The 21453-nt window shown below is 40.1% G+C and overlaps 1 protein-coding gene across 5 annotated transcripts in view; it reads left to right on the top strand.

Annotated features, from left to right (window-relative positions):
* MYO3B (myosin IIIB) overlaps positions 1 to 21453 on the top strand; it is a 494519-nt gene that overhangs the window by 193432 nt on the left and 279634 nt on the right. For all 5 annotated transcript variants that reach the window (XR_002725179.2, XR_002725177.2, XR_002725178.2 and 2 more), the window contains exons 9-11: positions 7447 to 7605; positions 20264 to 20360; positions 21315 to 21431. Coding sequence is in view for 2 of the 5 variants with exons in the window: in XM_023185963.2 (XP_023041731.1) it covers positions 7447 to 7605; positions 20264 to 20360; positions 21315 to 21431 (373 nt within the window). In the remaining 3 variants the exon portion in view is untranslated. The remainder of the gene's footprint in view (positions 1 to 7446; positions 7606 to 20263; positions 20361 to 21314; positions 21432 to 21453) is intronic.

Raw genomic sequence — 21453 nt, forward strand, 5'->3', positions numbered from 1 at the left:
TTTGTCTTTTAGCAAACACAGATTGTTCTCCTCTGATTGACGACCATAGACCTGCGTAACTGAGTAATGCACTCCCAGTTCTCATTTACCTGTTTCAGGGGAGGACCCCACTTCCCCACCCCAAGTGTGAAGTTAGCATGCAATTTCAGTTCTCACCAGTGAAACTTTAAAATAGCATCAAATGTGATATTCAGACTTCAGGAAAGACTTCAGGAAAACTGAAATGCAGTTAAATATTCCACCAAACGGGGGGGTGATGTTTCACAGAAATACCATGCACAACATCAAGTTTCTGACTCTGCCCTCTTTTGAGGCATTAGTCATTTTGGGAAAATGTCTGTTTGTCATAGTCTTGTCTTGCAGAATGGAAATTTTCTTCCGAGACAGAGTACTGTGGGCTCTGATATTTAACCTATAATTAGTGTATCCTCTGGAGGATTTTCTCCCCTTGATGTAGAGGCCTCTTTGTCAGTCAGCCTTCTGTTTGACGGTGATAGCAACCACAGGGCAGCACAGTGAATCACAGGGCAGGGAAATGCTTGCTCACATCCAAAATGTTTAGAACTTCTGTAGCAACGGGAACACGTAACAATTCAAGTAGCAGGCCTACAAAAAAATAGCAGGCAGTATAAAAGACAGAATATTTATACAGAAATGAGAAGAGACATAAATCCTGAGTTTTGATCTAGTTTTGCCCCAGTGTATGGAATAAAATTGCTCACCCTCATGCTTTTCTTACCCAGTTCACTAGTATTTTTAGTTTTTGCCTTTTCAGCTGCTCTCTATCAAGTGTTTTATTCATTGGCAAACAACAGTCAGAGGCTCTTGACAAATAGCTCCCCCTTGCAGGCACCGGGTTTTTGGTTACGAAATGGCAGTTTACAGGCACAGAGTAGCTGTGTCACGACAGCACTATTGTCTGGGAGCAGAGAGTGCACAAACACCACCAGCTCGAGAGCCCGACCTTGCTTCTTGCTAGGAAATGTCTCCGTTTTGCCTGTTTTTGGCAGAAGCCAGACTGGGAGATTGCTGCAAATGGCTGCAACAACCTGTGTTTAATGTGGTGACACTAATAGATTCTGAGAATTAATCTTCAGCCAAGAAAGCATGATGGAAGGTACTAGAATTTCAAATTAGGTAGTGGATTGATTTCCTTCAAGGCTGAAATTTGCTTCCTTTATCTTCTGGTGGACTTTTCTATCATATTCAAACCACCCACCATAGCCTTATTTCAGAGTCTCTTGTATATATCTCATGGTTTAAATAAATTGTTATTCTGTTGTTTTGTCTTTTAGCACACAGAAAGCATATCTAAATCCAAATTAAAAAAAAAAAAGATTAAAAAATCCAGGAATGAATGAAAGAAAGAATTACTTATGATTTGGGGGAAAAGTAGTTTATCTCTTGCTACTTTTTTTCTAGAATAAAGGACTCTGGAAAGAACTGAGCTCAGGAAAATGTCTCCCCAGGTTGAAACATTGTCTTTTGCAGAAACGATAGCCCACCAGAGTGTCTCAGATGTGGCAATAATTAAGGGTTCTTCCAGTCTCCCCTCAGTCCACTGAGTTGAGGACTCTGGTGTCCATTCTAAAATCATGCGACTAATTGCTTACAACAGAACTCCCAAGGATATCATTTGTGGGGCCCAAATAAAAAGCAAAGGTCTCTGTGGCTGAGTAAGTTTGGAAACGTGGGCTCAAACAGAATTAAACTATTGTTTACCCCAGCTCTCGTAAGAACCTTTAATAGGCTTGTGTGCATTATGAAACTCCGAACTTACTTGGTTTAGAGAATCACCAAAGTTTTCCAACCTCTTTTGACTAGGAAACTAGTTTCTTTTTTTTGATGGAATGCTTTGTGTGTCTAGTGCTTCCCCTAATTCACCTCTCATTGGCTGGTCCCCAATCCCATACAGAGTTTAACACTGTATGCATCCTTTCGTAAAAACTGTTCAGTCCCTGGCTGGGGGAAGACCGTCTTCATTTGGAATTTGCAATTCCTGGTTTAATAAGCAATGCCTGAAATGAACAAGTATATTAAAACTCCTTAATTTTACTTGTTTGTTCTCCAAATCACGTTAAAGGATTCCCTCTTTATAAAAGGACATGGAAGCTATCAGGAGTTTTAGGAATCCCAGCTGTCAGTTTCATTTTCATCCACTAAATCTCTGTTGACCAGGGATAGAAATGACAAGCCGACAAACTTAAACAGTACGAATTTTGGTCAACAAACTACAAAGTCTTAAGCGATAACAATTATACCCTAGTTAAAGTTGGTGAAGGGACTAAAGGCAATAATTGTTCTTCGACATTCAAAGGAAGCAGCTTAGGAGGTGAAGGTCAGTGTTCTGGTAGCCTCCTGACTTACTGGCTTTGCAGCTTGCCTAGTCTTGCTTCTTGCATTGCGGATCTGTCCGCAGTATGACTTCTGCCTTTGCTCCCCCAGTTTAGTTCAATTTAGTTCTAAAACTTCTCCCAAGACTTACCTAGCTCAGTTTGCACCAGCTCCAGGAAGTCTTCCCTGACTACAGTTCTTCCCTCTGGCCCCAAAGTATTGTTTTGTACATTGTACCTTTGTCATTTTTTTTTTTTATTATTACTTTTTTTTTTTTTTTTATACTTTAAGTTCTAGGGTACATGTGCATAACGTGCAGGTTTGTTACATATGTATACCTGTGCCATGTTGATGTGCTGCACCCATCAACTCGGGGAACATCACACACTGGGGCCTATCATGGGGAGGGGGGAGGGGAGAGGGATTGCATTGGGGAGTTATACCTGACCTTTGTCATTTTTAACAACACGGAGCAGAGTAGGAAGGGTCCTCCTGTGGGAGTTGAGGAATTGACCTCATCAATATCGGGACTTGATCCCGTTTCCTTACCTCTTAAAAGAGGGGCTAGAATCAAAAAATTTCAGTCTCTGAAGCCCTATGCTTTTGTGCTATTATTTCTTATCCTAAAGATACAAGCAAACATACGGCTTTTGCTGTTTCATGTGTTTCTCTTGTCCTTCCACCCTTCCAATTAGATTGTAGATCCTTGAGGAAAAGGGTCATAGTTTTTAATTAATTTATATATTTTGGCTAATTCTGGTGCTGTGTAATAAATGTTTGCTGAGTAAATGATACGATGCTATGCCCTGATATCTAGTAACGCAGGACTTTCTATCTGTTCTTAAGGAATAACTTTCCTCTATTTATCTGTAAAATAATAATTCCATTTCAGACTGGCTCTTTGCTCCCCATGAGAAAAAAATATATAGAGGAGTGTTTTAGAATAAAGCTACACCTTCAAGTTCTTCATGCCCTTTCCCTAAAAATCCTCCAATGCAATTGCAGAGTCACAACTCTGCTTAGCATTCTTCCTCTTTACACTCAGGTTCAGTTTTGCTGATCCTGTGGTATGATGGTGTATGGTAGACACACCCTACAGCAATAATTTAACTTGAGAATATCCTGAGGATGACCCTGTATGGCAGTTGCACCTGAATATGTGTTTGGAGTTCAGAGCATGCCCAACCCAGAGATCAATTCCCTGTCTGTGAGGAATATCTGAGCTCTGGGCTCTTCCTGTGGGACACCATCATACAGGGGAGTGAGGCTCTTTGTTTCAGGTTAAATGAAGGTTGCCAGGTGGAGGTTGTTAGGAGGAGGGAGTGAAGGGAAAATGCTATATAAACTGCATGCTTTTTGCATGCAGTGGTGGTTCTTCTGTCAACACACGGCTACTGCATCATCCCTGTATATCCTCCTAATAAAACCCTATGTGGCCGGGCGCGGTGGCTCAAGCCTGTAATCCCAGCACTTTGGGAGGCCGAGACGGGCGGATCACGAGGTCAGGAGATCGAGACCATCCTGGCTAACACGGTGAAACCCCGTCTCTACTAAAAATACAAAAAACTAGCCGGGCGAGGTGGCGGCGCCTGTAGTCCCAGCTACCCGGGAGGCTGAGGCAGGAGAATGGCGTGAACCCGGGAGGCGGAGCTTGCAGTGAGCTGAGATCCGGCCACTGCACTCCAGCCTGGGTGACAGAGCGAGACTCCGTCTCAAAAAAAAAATAAAATAAAATAAAACCCTATGTCTCATTCGTTGGTTTTGGGTCTCTCCTTCAGCCTCTTGAACCTGGTGCCATCCCTACTGAAGTTAATAGGGCTTTATCATGACAGACATTCAACCCACTTCAGTCTTTCTTACTTGGAGAACTAACAAAGCCTTTTTTTTTTTTTTGGAGACAGGGTCTTACTCTGTTGCCAGGCTGGAGTGTAGTGGTGTGATCAGAGCTCACTGCAATCTTAAACTCCTGGGCTCAAGTGATCCTCCTGCCTCAGCCTCCTGAGTAGCTGGGACTACAGGTGTGCTCCGCTAACTTTTAAGTTCTTTTTAGTAGAGATGAGGTCTCACTATGTTTCTCTGGCTTGTCTTGAACTCCTGGGCTCAAGCAATCCTCCTACCTTGGGTTCCCAAAGTGTTGGGATTATGGGCATGAGCCACCATGCCTGGCCAACAGATCCTCTTGATCATTGCTTCCAGAAAGTAGAATGCTTACTATCTTCATTTTTTGGATCTCCAAGCAATAACAGATTTACTTGCTAGTTTCTTTGTCTAATTCTCTGACTTCATTGTTCACTCATTTCTTTCTTTCTTTTTTTTTTTTTTTGAGACAGTCTCGCTCTTTCGCCCAGGCTGGAGTGCAGTGGCCGGATCTCAGCTCACTGCAAGCTCCATCTCCCAGGTTTACACCATTCTCCTGCCTCAGCCTCCCGAGTAGCTGGGACTACAGGCACCCGCCACCTCACCCGGCTAGTTTTTTGTATTTTTTAGTAGAGACGGGGTTTCACCGTGTTAGCCAGGATGGTCTCAATCTCCTGACCTCATGATCCGCCCGTCTCGGCCTTCCAAAGTGCTGGGATTACAGGTCACTCATTTCTTTTATTCCTCCATAATCTAGAGAGGGACCCTCTCCAACATATCAAATGATCTTGCGACCTTGTTGGAAGCCTTGCTTCTCCAGTGGATGCTAACATTGTGAAATAAGCTATGCTACCTTTAATTGCATCCCTAGACGCCAGTGGAGACATATTTTCATAAGGCTGGATGGAGTATGGGTTTCCCAGTCTTTCTCAATCCCTGTTCAAGGAGCTTTACTTACCGAAGCACCCAAAGGACCTTGTTTTCAGGCCTCACCTGGAACACTGCGCTGAGTTACTTATCTTAAGGAGGAAGGTAGAGGCAGCTCCAGCTCACTTTGCCCTTCACGTGCTATGAATTTTTTATTAATTTCCTCCTCCCACCTTCGGCCTCTGCCCCTGTGTTTACTAATTTGAAGTGTTGCCACCAGTCAACAGGCTATTGAGGGACCCCTGGTCCTTTTGTTCATTCTTTCTTTTCAACGAGCATTTCCTAGTAGTCAGATGATGCTTCAACAATTAACACAGGAAGAAAGAAAAAAAAAAAAAAAAGTCGGGGATGGGTGGTGGGGTGAATATTATGTGAGGAAATGGGAAATTTCTCTCCCCATGTTTGGGAAATACTTCAATACTGATATGCCTATTTGGTGATGAGAAACAGACATGATGTGACTTATTAAAAAATCACTGAGCAGGCTTAGCTTCAGATGCAGCAGTTCCCGCACTCCCATCCTTCCTGTCCCCTCTGAGGTTCCTGGGGGTGTGCAGAACTACCAGGTGCATCTTCAGTAGGAACTCTCAGAGGACATAGGAGCTAAGTTTACCTTAGGAGTTTTTATACACTATTCCTAATGCTAGGAGGACTGGGCCATGCATCTATGTTACTGACAGTATAACTACCTCTTGGATTCGCTCCTTTTTCAGGAAACATGGTTATTAGCATTTTTGCATAATATCAAAGCATATTAACTTTGATAGTTACATATAGAGATGAATATACAAGGAATCAAGGGAAGATTGCTGATGTAAAGGCATGAACACAGTCTTTTTAAAGCATATGCACTGATTTTTAATTTTTCACAGAAAAATAATAGATTATACCAAAGGCCCTGAACCTATAAAAGTCAAATGATGTATTTCTTTCCATGGCAAGGCAGAGGTGGTATTTATAGTCCTGCAAGCAGCCGAATGGAGATAATTTAGATTCTGTTGGCTTTTCTGGCCGAAAGCTCCAGTTCCAATAGATAGGGAATCCCTTCTAAATTTCCCAGTCAATTCTAAAACAGACTGACTGGGAAATTTACCGAACATCTTTTCAGTACTAGAAGGTAAGGGATATGAAAGTGTTTTGAACTGAAAACTGCAAAGGCTAGAGCTTTTTTTGTAAATTTAACTGTTGAGGATTGTTTCAAGAACTCTGCTTAAATGTTCTGAAAAGATGTTCAAGGTGAGGCTGAACTTTTTTTACCATTTGTCAATGAATTTCATTAAAAATATGTTGTATGTTAGATGTTGCTAGCATGCCACTATTGAGTAAACTAAAGACGTTTATTTCATGGAGTGGGCAGAATGGCATCCATTTATCCTAAGCCTCCAATGTGGGCTAAAGACTGATAGCTTAAAAGGGTGGATGTTAAAATTTCTTCCTTTTGCCAAGGGCAGCTACGCAGAATAGAAATGTGATGGCAATTGGAGGGGTATTCGTCAGATTCAATTTCACTAGAAATTTCCCTGTATCAAAATCATCTTGAATAACACAGAAGGTGCAGCAAAATGGACTAAATCATTGTTTGCTTTGAAAAGGCTTTTGAATCTAAAACAGAAAGTAGTTATGCCGGTATGATTTTAACCAATTAACCACAGAAGAGTTTAAATGCAACCCAATTTTTACCATTTTGAATGGACTTTTTGTTCCCTGTTTGTATATTTCTATCCCAATTCATCTGAATTATATTGTAGTCACTTCCTGTTCTGTGGTTTTTCTGGTTCTTCAGAAGACATTAGAAGTCAAGCGCCAAACTTTCTGTGAAGGTTTCTTTATGATTAGTTTCTCTCCTTTTAAGTCCTAAATGCCTTTTCCCTACCATTAAACAAGCGACATTTCATATATTAGGATTTAATTGAGGTGATAGTATTTAATTCTACATATTTCTAAAATAAAGTGTGTATATATATATATATACACACACACACAAATCAACTTGACTCCACTGAAAATATTTTTCTGTAATGAAAATGCAGGTAGAAATTTGTCTGAGCAGTCTATGTTTTCAGTGTTTTGAGTACTTCAAATTGATGGTAAAATTGTGTTTTCAACTTTGCTTAAAACAAACTAAGACAGATTTCTGATGTTTTAATTAATTCAACTAATAGAGAATTACTATTTTTCTATTTTCTGGTACATATTAATAAAGAAAGAGCTGTGTATCATTAACCAATGATCAGGTTTTAGCTTTTACCTTCTCTCTCTCTCCCATATTCAACGTGAACAGGGTGTCTAAGATTGTACTTTGGATTGTTTGTTGGTTTTTGCAAACAGGTGTCTTATTAAGGATTTTGAAAGGCGACCTTCCGTCACACATCTCCTTGACCACCCATTTATTAAAGGAGTACATGGAAAGGTTTTGTTTCTGCAAAAACAGCTGGCCAAGGTTCTCCAAGACCAGAAGAAGCATCTAAATCCTGTTACCAAAACCAGGTACCGTACTCTCTTTCTTCTTTCTCTCTTTCTTCTTTCTCCCTGTGGTTGTTTATAAAAATGTCATGTCATGTGTTTTGATTTGCCCAGCATTATTACTGGTAATTATCACATCCCTGCATTTTTAAGAGTTTTATTTACATGACATTAAGTACTCCATGCCCAGTGGATGAGAGCAGGAGAGCTTCAGAAACAAACTGCCTATTTGTGCTCTTACGGCCAATTTCTCTCAAGTGGCTGAAATCTTACTCTGCCCTGGTGTTCACTTAGCTCTAGTTAAAAAAATCAAATATATATATTTACATTTAACAGAAATTTAGATTTTTTTTTTTTTTTTTACCAATAAGGGTAACTGTAGGAAAGCAACCATGGCTGACATTATGTGAAACACCTTTACTTGGGTGTTGTAGACTGAAGAGCAGTCATGTAGGCTGTAAAGTGATTTTTGGAAAGATTTTGAGCTCAACACTGGAGGCTGTTTCTCTAATGTGCTCTGAGACCATTTTCTCTTTAGTTTCAAACTCCTTAGAGTCGATTTAGTATTTTTAAGTAAGATTTTTCAGGTGTTGTTTATTCTATCTAAAGCAGCCGTGATTCCTACCCTACCTCATCCTCCATTTTTTTTTTTTTTTTTTTTTTTTTTTTTTTTTTTTTTTTAGAAGGTAGATTTTTATAAAACTGTTTATTTTCTGGGGCAAGTGCTTTAAACAGTATTTCTTGGTGAATTGCTAAGAAATAGATCTTTGATTTCTGTCCAGAGGGTGGCAGAATTTCTCTTTAAAAAAATTAAATGCAAATAAACCTTCCTATGCTCAGCAATTATTTGGTTTTATGAAACCATCCAGGATGTAGATAAGCTCCAGTCCATTATTATTAAAAGAACATTCGAAGTACTGGAGGTGAAGAAAATAAAATATCATAAGTTGCAAGTTCCAGAAATATTCATGTATTCTGCAGAAAGCTGTTTAGTAATCAAAAAGCCAAACACTGGCCTCAGAACTCTTGGAGCTGGAGGCGTAGTTTCAAGGTGACTATATTTTGCTGATTTTTCTTCCCTTTTGGATAGCTCAGTATGGATTTCTTTTCCTCCTTGTTTCCTTTTTCCATTGCCATTTCTGTTTCTATGGCCTCCCTACAGAGTAGAGAAATGCAGAGAAATTCTTGTGACTTGGGGTCTTTTTGAAGCAGTAGGAACTTGTGTTTAAACCCCAGGGAGCTGAAATCTCTTTTCTTCCTTGTTTTGGTTCCTTTACAGCAGCCACCAGCCCTACCAGCCACCTACACACACACACACACACACAGCACCACCACCACCAAAAATGAAGACGAAGTAAAAGAAAATACAAACTAAGCAGAATACAAACCCAACATTTAAAGGGTATGAGTCAAATCCAACATCTCCTCCTTGTCTCCCTGTTCTGGGATTTGCCACGGAATGATTTCTGAGACTTCATTTGCCAAATTATCTGAATTTTCACATTTGCCTGACTTAGCCTGTCCAGATCTATGCTCGCTCTCTCTTTTATTCTTTTTGAAGGAAAAAGGTGCGGTGGCTCACGCCTGTCATCCCAGCACTTTGGGAGGCTGAGGTGGGTGAATCACGAGGTCAGGAGTTTGAGATCAGTCTGACCAACATGGTGAAACCCTGTCTCTACTAAAAATACAAAAAATTATCTGGGCATAGTGGTGGGGGCCTGTAATACCAGCTACTCGGGAGGCTGAGGCAGGAGAACAATCACTTGAACCCGGGAGGCGGAGCTTGCAGTGAGCTGGATTACGCCACTGCACTCCAGCCTGGGTGACAGAGTGAGACTCTATCTCAAAAAAAAAAAAAAAAAAGAAAAAGAAAAAGAAAAAAAAAACCAAAATCTTTCTCCTTTTACCATAGAAAATCGTAACACCAGCCTCTCTCATCCCCTTTCTCTAATTTCTCTTTATCTTTGTTAACTCCTTTGATGTCAGAAGCCTCATGTGGTGGCAAAGGCTTCTCACAGGGTCTTTGTAATCTCGAGTTTCACTCAGTGGTTTGTGTTTCTTTGAACTACCATAAAAAAAAAATACAACCTCACAAATAGGTATCAACACTTTAAACAATCACTTCCTTAGGATGTAGGAAAATTAATTCCAAAGGAAACACAGTGCACGTAATTGACATGTAACCTGCCACCTCTCTTGTACTATTACTTCCTCTTGCAACCGGCAAAGAGCTGGCTACATAGATGTTTTTCAGCCCACCAGGAAAAACCCTCAAATATCATTCCATGCTGATAAATCAATATATTTAAAGCTGTGATTTTCCAAGTTAAAGCAGACCAAAAAAAAAAAAAAAAAAAGACAAAAAAACACAGAAAAATTGAGGTGAGTGTGTAGATGATTGAGGCCAAATTACCCACTCATCATTTTTCTACACAGTTATGGCCACCTGGCAGGCAGTGCAATGTGGTGGTTAAAACCACTGGCTTGGCAGGCTGTGGTGGCTCACACCTGTAATCCCAGCACTTTGGGAGGCTGAGGTAGGAGGATCACTTGAACCTTAGGAGTTTGAGACCAGGCTGGTCACTGTAGCAAGACGTCATCTCTACTAAAAAGTTAAATAAATAATAAAAAGTAAAAGAAAAATCAGCCGTGCATGGTGGCACATGCCTGTAGTCCCAGGAGGCTGACGTGGGAGGATCACTTGAGCCCAGGAGTGTGACACTGTAGCAAACTGTGATTGCACCACTGCACTCCAGACTGGGCAACAGATAAAGACCCTGTCTGAAAGAAAGGAAAGGAAACGAAAGGAAAGGAAAGGGAAAAGGGGAAAGGGAAAGGGGGGAGGGAGGGAAGGAAGGAAGGAAGAAAGGAAGGAAAAAAAAAGAACCTATTGCTCTGCCAGGTTTGGATTTCAGGCCAGCCACCAACTGGATATGTTTTTAATCTTTCTCTTCCAAAGTTTCTTCTATGAAATGGGGATTATTTTGAGGGTTAAGTGAGTCAATACATGTAAAATGCTTAGCATAGTGGCACCTTCCATAAATGTTAGTAGTAGAAGTAGTGTACAAGGCCTATTTAATTCTGAGTCTTTCATTTCTTTTTAACACTAACTACCTCTTGCCCATAATCTGTGCAAATTCATCTTTTTACTTACCGTAAAAGATCACGAAAATAAATAGTACTGAGGTACTGAATGTTAAAAATAACCTATTTTATCTCTTATTCAATATCTAATTTATTCTTTCAAGAGGCATTTATACCTGTGTATGTGTCAGGCCCTGTGCTGAACAGAGGGATTACAAAGGCAAATCAGATGCAGTTCCTGATAAAGAGCTAATAGTCTGGTATGTGATAGAGACAAGAATCAGGTGAGAACAGTTCGACATGAAAAGTAACTAGATAAAGGAATGCCTGGGATACCTCCCAGAGCACCTGGGAAAGACACCTAAGTCAGTCTGGGGTTGGGATGGTGGGGGGAAGGTGCCCCGGAGCTTCTGGGAAGATGATGCTTGAACTGTCCTGAAGAACAAATTGAAGATAGGCAAGGAAAGGGGGTTATTTGGGGTAGAAGGGAAAGAATGAGCAGTGAGCAAAGGGCAAGGCACAAGGGCTGGAGAGAGCTTGGGGCATCTGGTGAACAATTAGTTGACATGGCTGGAGCTTGGTGTGGGGTAGGTGGGAGGGAGAGACAAGGTAGACAGGAGCCAGGTCATAATGGGCCTAAGGAGCTTGAATTTGTTTCTTAGGCCCTAGGGAGCTATTGATGAGTTCTAGAAAGTTGTTCTGATTGCAGTATGGAGAATGAAGCAGGGCAAGGCTGCAACTAAGGAGACTAGTGAGCAGATCATAGTAATTACAAATGGCAGAAGATATTAAAATAATGGTATTGTCAGGACTTAGTGATGGACTGATTGAGGGAGATTAGGGAAAGAGAGAAGTGTGATGGGGCCTCCCCAAACTGGGCTGCCTCCCTGGCCTGGTTCACGATACAATCACATAGAAATTGCAAGACACGTCTTCATAGTCTATCAAATGCAATGCTGAGTACTTCCAGATATTACACAAGGCTTCCAGCTTTCTGCCTGAAAGAGAGTTCTTCAATGGTCTAAGCAGTCCTGGGCCCTCCAGCTAGAGCAACTCTTTTGGACTTGAGAGCTGACACAGAGTAATGAAACATAACCTACAGGGAAAACTTTCTTACTATTCCTGCAAAGGTAAGGAATATTCTGTCCACTTTAGTACTTTTCCCAGGGGAGAGAGAAGTTGGTAGTTTCAGTGGGGCTGCAGGGAAGAATGCCAGTTCTTAAAGGATTGGGGAACACTTGGACAGGTGAAGGGAAAGGATATATATATAGAGAGAGACATTGAAGACAGACGAGAGAGGAAACAATGGAGGAAGCAACAGGGAGTGGGTCAGGAGCCTAAAAGGAAAGTTCACCTTAGAAAGAGAGAAACTCTAAGTTGGGAAAGACACAGAAAGGTTAGATAAAAGTCCTCAGAAAACTTAGGAGAGGAGGTATTGTGAGGAAATTCATGTTGAATGGCCTTTATCTTTCAAAAAAAAAAAAAAAAACTTAGCAAGGTTTCAGAGTTGGGAGTGGAATGTGTACTCCAGGGAAGTGTTAAATCTTTGAGATAGTCACTATGAGGAATATGATAAAGGGTCAATTAAAGATAGACATCATGATTGCTTAATAGCATAGAAAACCCAGGTGGAATGTAACTGAACAGCATCCTATTGTAGTGAAGTTAATCCGTCTCTAAGATAATGCACGTAGAGCATTCAGGACAGCATTTGGCACTAGAAACTCTCAGAAAATGTACCATCACCACTGCCGCCTTTCTCATCTGCCATCTCGATTAACTCTTAGCAGCAAGGAGTTAGGAGTAGAGAAAGCAGACATTATGGTCTTCTTCAGGCTGGAGACTGACTTCAGTGGACGTGATGAGTGGGTAAGGAAGCAAGGGAATCGAGGTTAGTAGAAGAGTGGCCTTGGGATCTTTGGGGGTAGGGAAGAAAGTGACAACAGACTGGCTTATTGACTTTGAGACTGATCTAGTTCGGGGACTGGCTATTACAACAAAGATGAAGAGCAGGTTCCGTGAGGGGATGATGAGGAAAGGGATTGTAGAACTGAGATCCTAGGAACTTTTGATAGATAATTAGGAACTAGGGATAGCTGAACTTGTGGGCAACTTCAGTGGAATAGAAAGAAATGTTTTCTAAGTGTTGACAAGTTGAGGAACTCTTAGATCAGAGTGTGGGAAGAGTTAACAAAGTGATTGATGGGACATGGGGAAACCAAAGACTGATATCAGGGGAAGGGGTAGAGAGAAAGGAAAATTGGGGGTCACTTGCCGAAAAGGATGGTATCAGAGTGTGATGTGAACTTTTAAAAGGGGAGAGATTGGTTAGGGAGAGCAATGGTTGGGAAAAGACAGAGGGGAGCAGGGAGAATACACAATTTCGCTCCTGTGTCACAGTGAGGGGGTAGAAGGTAGTGCTGGGAGAAGAGCATTACAGGGAAGTGATCCATCTCAGTTATGGCACATATTCAAGAGTATTCAAGAGCAAGGCTAAGAATCATGGAGGGCTTGTTCACATAGAGCAGAAGCTGTACTGGGCATGGAGAGCTTGAGTTTGTTAGGCCCCTGTCTCACCTTTCCTGGTGTAACCATTCAGGCTTTTCTGAGTGCTTTTTGGAAAGCCGGGATGTGATTCATCCCTGTTTCACTATGTATACATACATACATATACATATATATACACACGCACACATACATATACATACACATACACCCACACTCACACACACATACACACTACAGATATAGATACAGGACAGCAGAGGCACCTGTGGAGAAGTGACATTGTACTATTTGAGATTTGATAGATACCATTGCCTGATGCTGATTATAGTGTATGTATGACACCATTGGAATTTAAGTTTTTCCAGTAAATTATAATTGTGCCAACACATATATTTGATTCAGGTACAATAGAGCAGTTATGAATCCAAGTCTTACTCTTTTAAAGGAGGTTAAGAAGCCCTAAAACTATGTGAACAATGAGTTGAGGGTACATTGTTACTTAATCTGTTGGGGTGTTTTTAAACTATTTGGTCATTTTCTTTATATCAGCACCTATTTCCTTGATCTGCAAAAAGGCTTCTTCCCCAGACCAGTTTTACAAATCCCTGAATTCAGTAGTATCATCTGGTATGTCATCATACTGTTAAAGTTCAGAGAAGTAGATTGAAAACATGCTTTTTATCACTTTACAAGGTTTATCGGGAGAAGAGTGAAACCACTCTGGAATGTGAGTGGAGGCAGGGAAAGGACTCGGTTGTTTCTGCCACCACCATGAACTCAACCGTGAACCTCAGTAAAATTACAAGATCCAGCCTGCGGTGCCCCTGCAGGTGGCTTGGTACTAGCTGAAACCACAGATGTTAAACCCTAAATGCCAAGGGTCTGTTCTAAGTATTACTTGGTTAGAAGAATTGAGTTGCTGGGGTTTTTTTTCTTTTTCTTTTTTTTTCCCTGCTCTGTTTAATGAATTGTAATTCTGCCCTTGCAATTTGCCTGAGGCTGATTAAAACAATGACTTCAGCTTTTGATTTCTTTTCAACCTGCAGCAATGACCTTTAAAAACAGATTTCTCACTATTTAACTGCTGAGTTTTCCCCAGTAATCCTTGCTCACTCCCTCTTCTACCTTCAAATGTGTGCATGCATGCACTCACACACACACACACACACACACACACACACAAAACACCCCATATTATATACACTAATGGGTTCTTGGGTTCTTATGTAAATGAATAACTCCAGAAAGATTACTTCGTAAAGTGCTGAAGAAACTTGACACATAGGAGGTTAAAGATCCTTTTATCTTCCTAACAGAAGAAATAAATCTACACCTTGCTATAATTAGTATCTGCTATCTATGTATACCTATATCTATCTACAAATGAGCAAATAAGTTCGTTAATATTTTATGCTGGTGTTACTGATTCTTGCTGCTTAGAGAAGTTGGGTATATCAAATACTGTTTAATATGATGAATGATAAGATGCTGATTTATTGGGATTCTGGCCAAGACTGTGCTTAGATGAAAAATGGACAGATACTAGAATAAGTTCCACCCAAACAATTATCCTATTTTAAAATCTATGCATGGTATTGTTTGATAGATACAGCCTTAAGTTCAGGGACAAGATACAGCTCACGTAGTTAAGGGTATCCAGCTGGTAGAATAACGTCACTCCTCAATGGTGTGCTACTGTTTTTCTCATTCTAGGTCCATTATTATAGAGTTATCGTAAAATAAAAGTTTCTCTTTCATTGTCTCTGTTATCAAAGGGTGTATTGAATGGAAATAAAGATTTAGAAGAAATAGTCAACATCGCTGACCTTGGTGTAGTAACAGTACTCCGTTCTCAGTTTTGAGTAATGTTTTCATTCTTTTATGGAATCCATTGAATGTAGTGATAAGGGAGTGATCCCTGGGTTCTCTCTATGGCCATAGAGGCTTTTGTCCTAGATTCTTGAGGACTGACATCTTCGAGCCTGCACCTTTTCTTCCTCATAGTTGGTGAGTGAAGGGAAGAACATATCCTGTCTCACCTACATGAAGTTCTTGCAGCCCTGTTTGTACCTACCTACATGGAAGCCTCCAATTCCACAGGCGTAATTGGCAGACAGAAAGAGGCTAATTGATTAATGAGTCACTTTTGGGCAAAATATGTTTGTCAATATAGTTCATCGGACTAGCAGCTCAAACAAAGAAGCTAGCAGGCCCAGTGATGGGATATTAGAGAGCATTGACACAGAAATGGTTTCAACCATAATGCAGATATAGAGATTAAACTAGAGTGAAAGCTGCAACACTTTAGGAGTTTATTTCATGAGAATAATTCCTCTAGTATTTGAACCAGTTTGGTGCCCTCTGAAGCTCCTTTCCTACTCACTGGCTGGGCCAAAGATTTGAACAAAGACCCTCATCCTCTACCTCATCTATGCTCACTGTTGTCTTAGGGGAACTCCCAGCCTCTACCTCTGGCTCTGTCTTTCCCGTTCTTCCGATTCTATTCTTACGCTGCACCCATTTCCTTGGACTTGATGGTACAGACTTGCCCTCATTCCCACCCTACTTGATATGTGGATTCAGGCACCAGTTTCCCTTTTACCTGATCCCTGAAACCTAAGACCAGTCCTGCTCTCCACACTCTCCCGCTCCACTGCCTCACCGAAAGCAAACTCCAGGAACCAGTCCAAACCAAGACTTTCCCTCTAAGCTCCAACTCGCAAACTCTGTTTGTCTGAGAAGCCAGTCTTGGCAGCCAACGTACTTAGAGACTCATAAAAACAAGTAGGAAATCTAGGAAAAGCAATATAAACTTTACTGGAATTTGAAAACATCTTCTGAGCCATTAAAACAACAGTGCCTTACCACATACTTTTGATTTAGTAGAATGTTTTTTGCTATCTATCCATTCATTTATCTATGTCTGCATTTCTCTGAGCTTTGGAATACTCAATCCAAGTAGCTTTTAGTTGGAGATCTGTAATTTTCACATTAAATGAGGAATTCTTCAGCAAAAATTGATAATAGATGCTATTCTCAAGTGGCACACTAGGTGGAGCGTGTGAATTTAAAGGAAATTAAGATCTATAGTTACTAATGACACAAATCACTTAATAAAATTGAAAAAAATTAAACCAAATTTATTTTTATTAATTTCAACTAAAAATAGAGAAATATAAAACAATGTAACACTTTTTATAAGCTTATGTAAAATCTGGGATAATGTTTTTAAAGGAGATAAAAATTGAAATAAATAATGCTTTTTCTCTACAACAGACCCTCTAGACCCCATAGCCAGAGGAGGAAAGTTAAGCAGGCAGCAGTTTCCAAATAACACTAGCTGGGGAAAGCAGAAATAGTGTTACACATACATATGTTTTTTTTCTGGTTGAGAAAATGAAGTGGTCTTGCATCTACATCCACTTCTAGATTGCCTATTTCACTTTTAGGAGCAAGTATTTCTAAAGAATATGATCACCTGTAAGCAAGGAAATTGGCAGTTAAAATTTTTTAAAAGTTATTTTTTGTTAATACAATATTATTGGAGAAGTTTTTTTATAGGAGTCAAGCTCAGATTTACAGACAACATCTGCATGATTCTTGGAAGTTCTAGCTGTGAGACAGATTGGCATAGCATACAGTCTGCTTCAGGCTCAGAAGATACCAATTTTGATCCTAGTGATATTGCATTGTGTATATTCACACTGAAAATTAAAACTTTCTACCAGACTGCATCTGTTTGTGAGATTGCAAGTAAGGTTTTGTTCATGCTTCCATTTTTAGTTGGCTATAAAAATGTCATCCAATGTCAAGCTTGGTATTCCTGAAGGAGCTCAGGCTGCCATTAAGTCCAGGTGAGGAGTTACTGAAGGAAAATTAACCCTGGAAAACTCACCACTGGTTCAGTGGTATTTTGAATTCTGACTTCCTTCCCCAATCTGCCTGTTACAGTTTATTTATCAGAGTCTTAAGATAGCTACTCCACGCATTCTGTCCAGGGTATTTGGTTGTCTTCCGTGAGGAGACAAGAGTGGAGAGTGCTTACTCCATCTTGACCAGAATCAAATCTGACGTAATTTTTTAATTATTGATTTTCTTTTCTTTCTTTCTTTTTTTTTTTTTTTTTTGAGACAAAGTCTCCCTCTGTCGCCCAGGCTGGAGTGCAGTGGTGCGTTCTCGGCTCACTGCAAGCTCCGCCTCCCAGGTTCATGCCATTCTCCTGCCTCAGCCTCCCGAGTAGCTGGGATTACAGGCGCCCGCCACCTCGCCCGGCTAGTTTTTTTTTTGTATTTTTTAGTAGAGACGGGGTTTCACTGTGTTAGCCAGGATGGTCTCGACCTCCTGACCTCGTGATCCACCCACCTCGGCCTCCCGAAGTGCTGGGATTACAGGCGTGAGCCACCACGCCTGGCCTAATTGTTGATTTTCTTTGTCAAATGATGTGCAGAATAAACTCTGACTTAGCTTATTTTATGCAATTATGAGATGTAAATGTAGGAAGGTGACAAACTAGCTGAATTTAATATGGTAATTTAATTATTTCATGAAAATGTGGTATAATTTTTTTTTTTTTTTTTTTTTTTTTTTTGAGACGGAGTCTTGCTCTGTTGCCAGGTTGGCATGCAGTGGCTTGATCTCGGCTCACTGCAACATCCCTCTCCCGGGTTCAAGCAATTCTTCTGCCTCAGCCTCCTGAGTAGCTGGGGCTACAGGCACAAGCCACCATGCCCAGCTAATTTTTGTACTTTTAGTACAGACAGGGTTTCACCATGTTGGCCAGGATGGTCTCAATCTCTTGACTTTGCGATCCGTCTGCCTCGGCCTCCCAAAGTGCTGGGATTACAGGCATGAACCACCACGCCCGGCCAATATTTTGTTTTTTGAGTAACTTCAAGCAAAATTATTCTTAGGTTTTATGTGAAGGGGATTTTGATCAGAAATATGTATCCTCCCGCTGTTTTATTTAACAAAATGGCTAGCTAGAGGCAGGCAGCAGCTCTGAGTTTTAGTAAAAATCTGTATTACAAACCAATTTGATTTTTCTTTGCCATCAACAATATGTAAAGACACAGATAAATAATTATGTTTAATAATTTTAAAATGTTTAGGTTATAAATTTGATTTGATTAAATAAAAACTAAGCTTCATTCTACTTTGGACCTTTATATGAATTAGCAGCAAAACCGGTTATAGGACTGGAGATGACTAATAGCATGCTTCAAATATCCCTTTTCAAATTTATCAGTGATGGAGATTGAAAAGTAAGATTTAATGTAATAGGCTAGAAAGAGAGAAATCAATTTTATCTGAAATAGAAATGAATATTTCTATTTCATTATAAACTCAAGACTCAATATGAAGAGCTGATAAGTTTGCTTCTTCCTCTTTACCTACTTCTGTGAAATGCATACCAAAGGGTGGGTGTGCATCAAGATTCTGTGACTTCTAGCTGATACTTACCATAAAACTTTCAGTCAACACCAGCTTCGCTGATCTAGCTAGATGGTGGGTGATATCCTCGTAAGCTGTGATGACGATGGGCATAAAAGTGACAGAGAAGAACCAAGAAGTTATGCTTCTGGGCTAGTGAATTTACAGTGTGTAGGCGGACAGTTTATGTATGATTTTGTTTAGTCAGTGATATTCGGAGTATTGTGTGTAGTTATGCAAATTGATTCCAAATTTTAACAAGGATGTAAGAATAATAATTAGCACATGTTTTCAACTTTATTGCATTTTTATATCCATGACTATATGTGCTTTCATAGCTACCTGGGAGATAGATCAGTCATGAGTAATTCTATTTACAGATGAAGAAAACTGATATACTGGCTGTTAAGGGATTTGCTGAGTGTCTCATAGCACAGTGCTCGCAACTCTGAAACTAGGGTCCAGAGCTCTTCTAGCCAATGTGATTCCCCCCATAGGACTGAGTAAATAAACAGGTACATATTCATAAAGCATAATACTACCCAGTGATTAAAGTGACTGAACTAGGTAGGTAGGTAAGTGGGTAAGGTAGACAGGCAGATAGATAGATAAATAGACTTTACAAATCATCATGTTTAATGAAAAAAGTAAGCTTACATTATAAAACCTACGTATGATATCATTTTTATAACTAAACATACAGGACCTGTATTTTGCTTATGGGTACGTATATGCATCTGACCAATATTTGAAAATAGACTGGAACGAAACCCATCAAATAGTGGTCACCTCATGAGAGAGGAGTGGGATGGGACAAGGGTCACAGAGGGATTTCAAATAAATAAGAAAAATCATAAACAATGATCACTTATTTGTTGTTTACTATGTGAATCTCTGGAAGTGTTATGTAGGTTAAAAGCTATCACAAAAGTTGGGGATGGTACTGGTAGATAGAGCAGGGGGACCTCAAGGGAAGTAAGGCATTTAAGGCTATACCCCAGTGAGAACCATGTGCCTGACACTGAGCAGAAATCAGAGGTGTTTATTCTGAAAGGGCTGCCTTTGGCATTTAAGAAAAGCAAATATGGCCGGGCGCGGTGGCTCAAGCCTGTAATCCCAGCACTTTGGGAGGCCGAGACGGGCGGATCACGAGGTCAGGAGATCGAGACCATCCTGGCTAACATGGTGAAACCCCGTCTCTACTAAAAATACAAAAAACTAGCCGGGCGAGGTGGCGGGCGCCTGTAGTCCCAGCTACTCCGGAGGCTGAGGCAGGAGAATGGCGTAAACCCGGGAGGCGGAGCTTGCAGTGAGCTGAGATCCGGCCACTGCACTCCAGCCTGGGCGACAAAGCAAGACTCCGTCTCAAAAAAAAAAAAAAACAAAAAAAGAAAGAAAAGCAAATATGTGTATTAGGTGAGCCCATTTGGTAACACTCCTCACTCTGGCAGAAAGTAGACTTGAACTATGGAGATCACTTTATCCCAACAGTTCTACAGTGGCAGGAGAAGCTTGGGGACCTGGACGGGACTTCTTGTCCCTGTCTCTGAGGTCTCTGAACATATCATGTGATAAGACTGTGAATGAGCCATCCTTGCTGCCCACTTTCTGCTGCATTATTTGCTGTCTTAAGGCTTAAACTCTCTTGATAAATTTCTAGGCATGAGAGGATGCATACCAGAAGACCTTATCATGTGGAAGACGCTGAAAAATGCTGCCTTGAGGATGATTTGGTCAACCTAGAGGTTCTGGATGAGGTACTAAATATTTAGTAGACAATTCTCATTGAAGACATTTGTTTCAGTGGTCTGATCTTTCTGTTGTAGAGCATGTCCTCCTCAGGTCATTTGAAAATGTAATTGTTTGTGTAGCCATGGGATGAAGCTCAGGGAGCATTCAGTCACTGTGACTATGATCCTGTGCTGTGTTTATTTAGATAGCCCCTAGAATCATGAAGAGAAAAGGAGTTGGATTTTTCCAATAAAGCTCTTTATACTGTAGCCTTAATGGTGGATTAGATCAGCTGAAAATATTTTGTTTGATAAAATTTGACAAAATATTTCAATTAACCCTTAAGAAGTTGTTTGTTCTTCATAAGAAAGAGCTTCATTTAGGGAAATCATGAAGTTAATATAGCTTGAATTCTAAATTTGAAGTCTCTGATAGTCCCTACTTAAAATATGCATGTTTAATAGTGCTGTTAATTGCACTGGACCTGTTTATGCTGAGTCTAACTCTGGGGATTGTTACTTTCAATGTCTAAATCACTAAAGTGTAATAAAAAGTGTTTAATTCTGTATTTATGCCACCTAGGTTTTAAGTGCAGTGCTTTGAGAAATTAACTTACCGTTTTGTCTGTGCTCTATCAGTAGGAGCAGCATATTAAGTAAAATTTTAAATACAACATTTTGACTGGTTGAGATGAGTTCTTTTCACAATAACAAGTAACATCTTTCTTGGATATCTCAGTGTCTTTTAGCAAGTCCTAAGTAGGCCTAATTCTTTCAATGTATTCCTATTTTTTCTTTCAAGGCAAATATTGGCATTGTTTTAATGAATTAGGATTGTTAGGGTCATTGTATGATTTAAATGAACTACTTTCATCTTTTAAAGAAAGATGTTCTTGGAAGAATAAATTTGTTGTCATTTTTAGAATCTATCCCTTGATTGGAAATAATATTTGCTCTCAACATCATTTATCCTCTTCTTAGGATACAATTATCCATCAGTTGCAGAAACGTTATGCAGACTTGCTAATTTACACATATGTTGGAGACATCTTAATTGCCTTAAACCCCTTCCAGAATCTAAGCATATACTCTCCACAGGTAAGGGATGTTTTAAGAGCAT

Source organism: Piliocolobus tephrosceles, chromosome 11 (genome assembly GCF_002776525.5).
Source record: "Piliocolobus tephrosceles isolate RC106 chromosome 11, ASM277652v3, whole genome shotgun sequence".
Taxonomy (NCBI): domain Eukaryota; kingdom Metazoa; phylum Chordata; class Mammalia; order Primates; family Cercopithecidae; genus Piliocolobus; species Piliocolobus tephrosceles.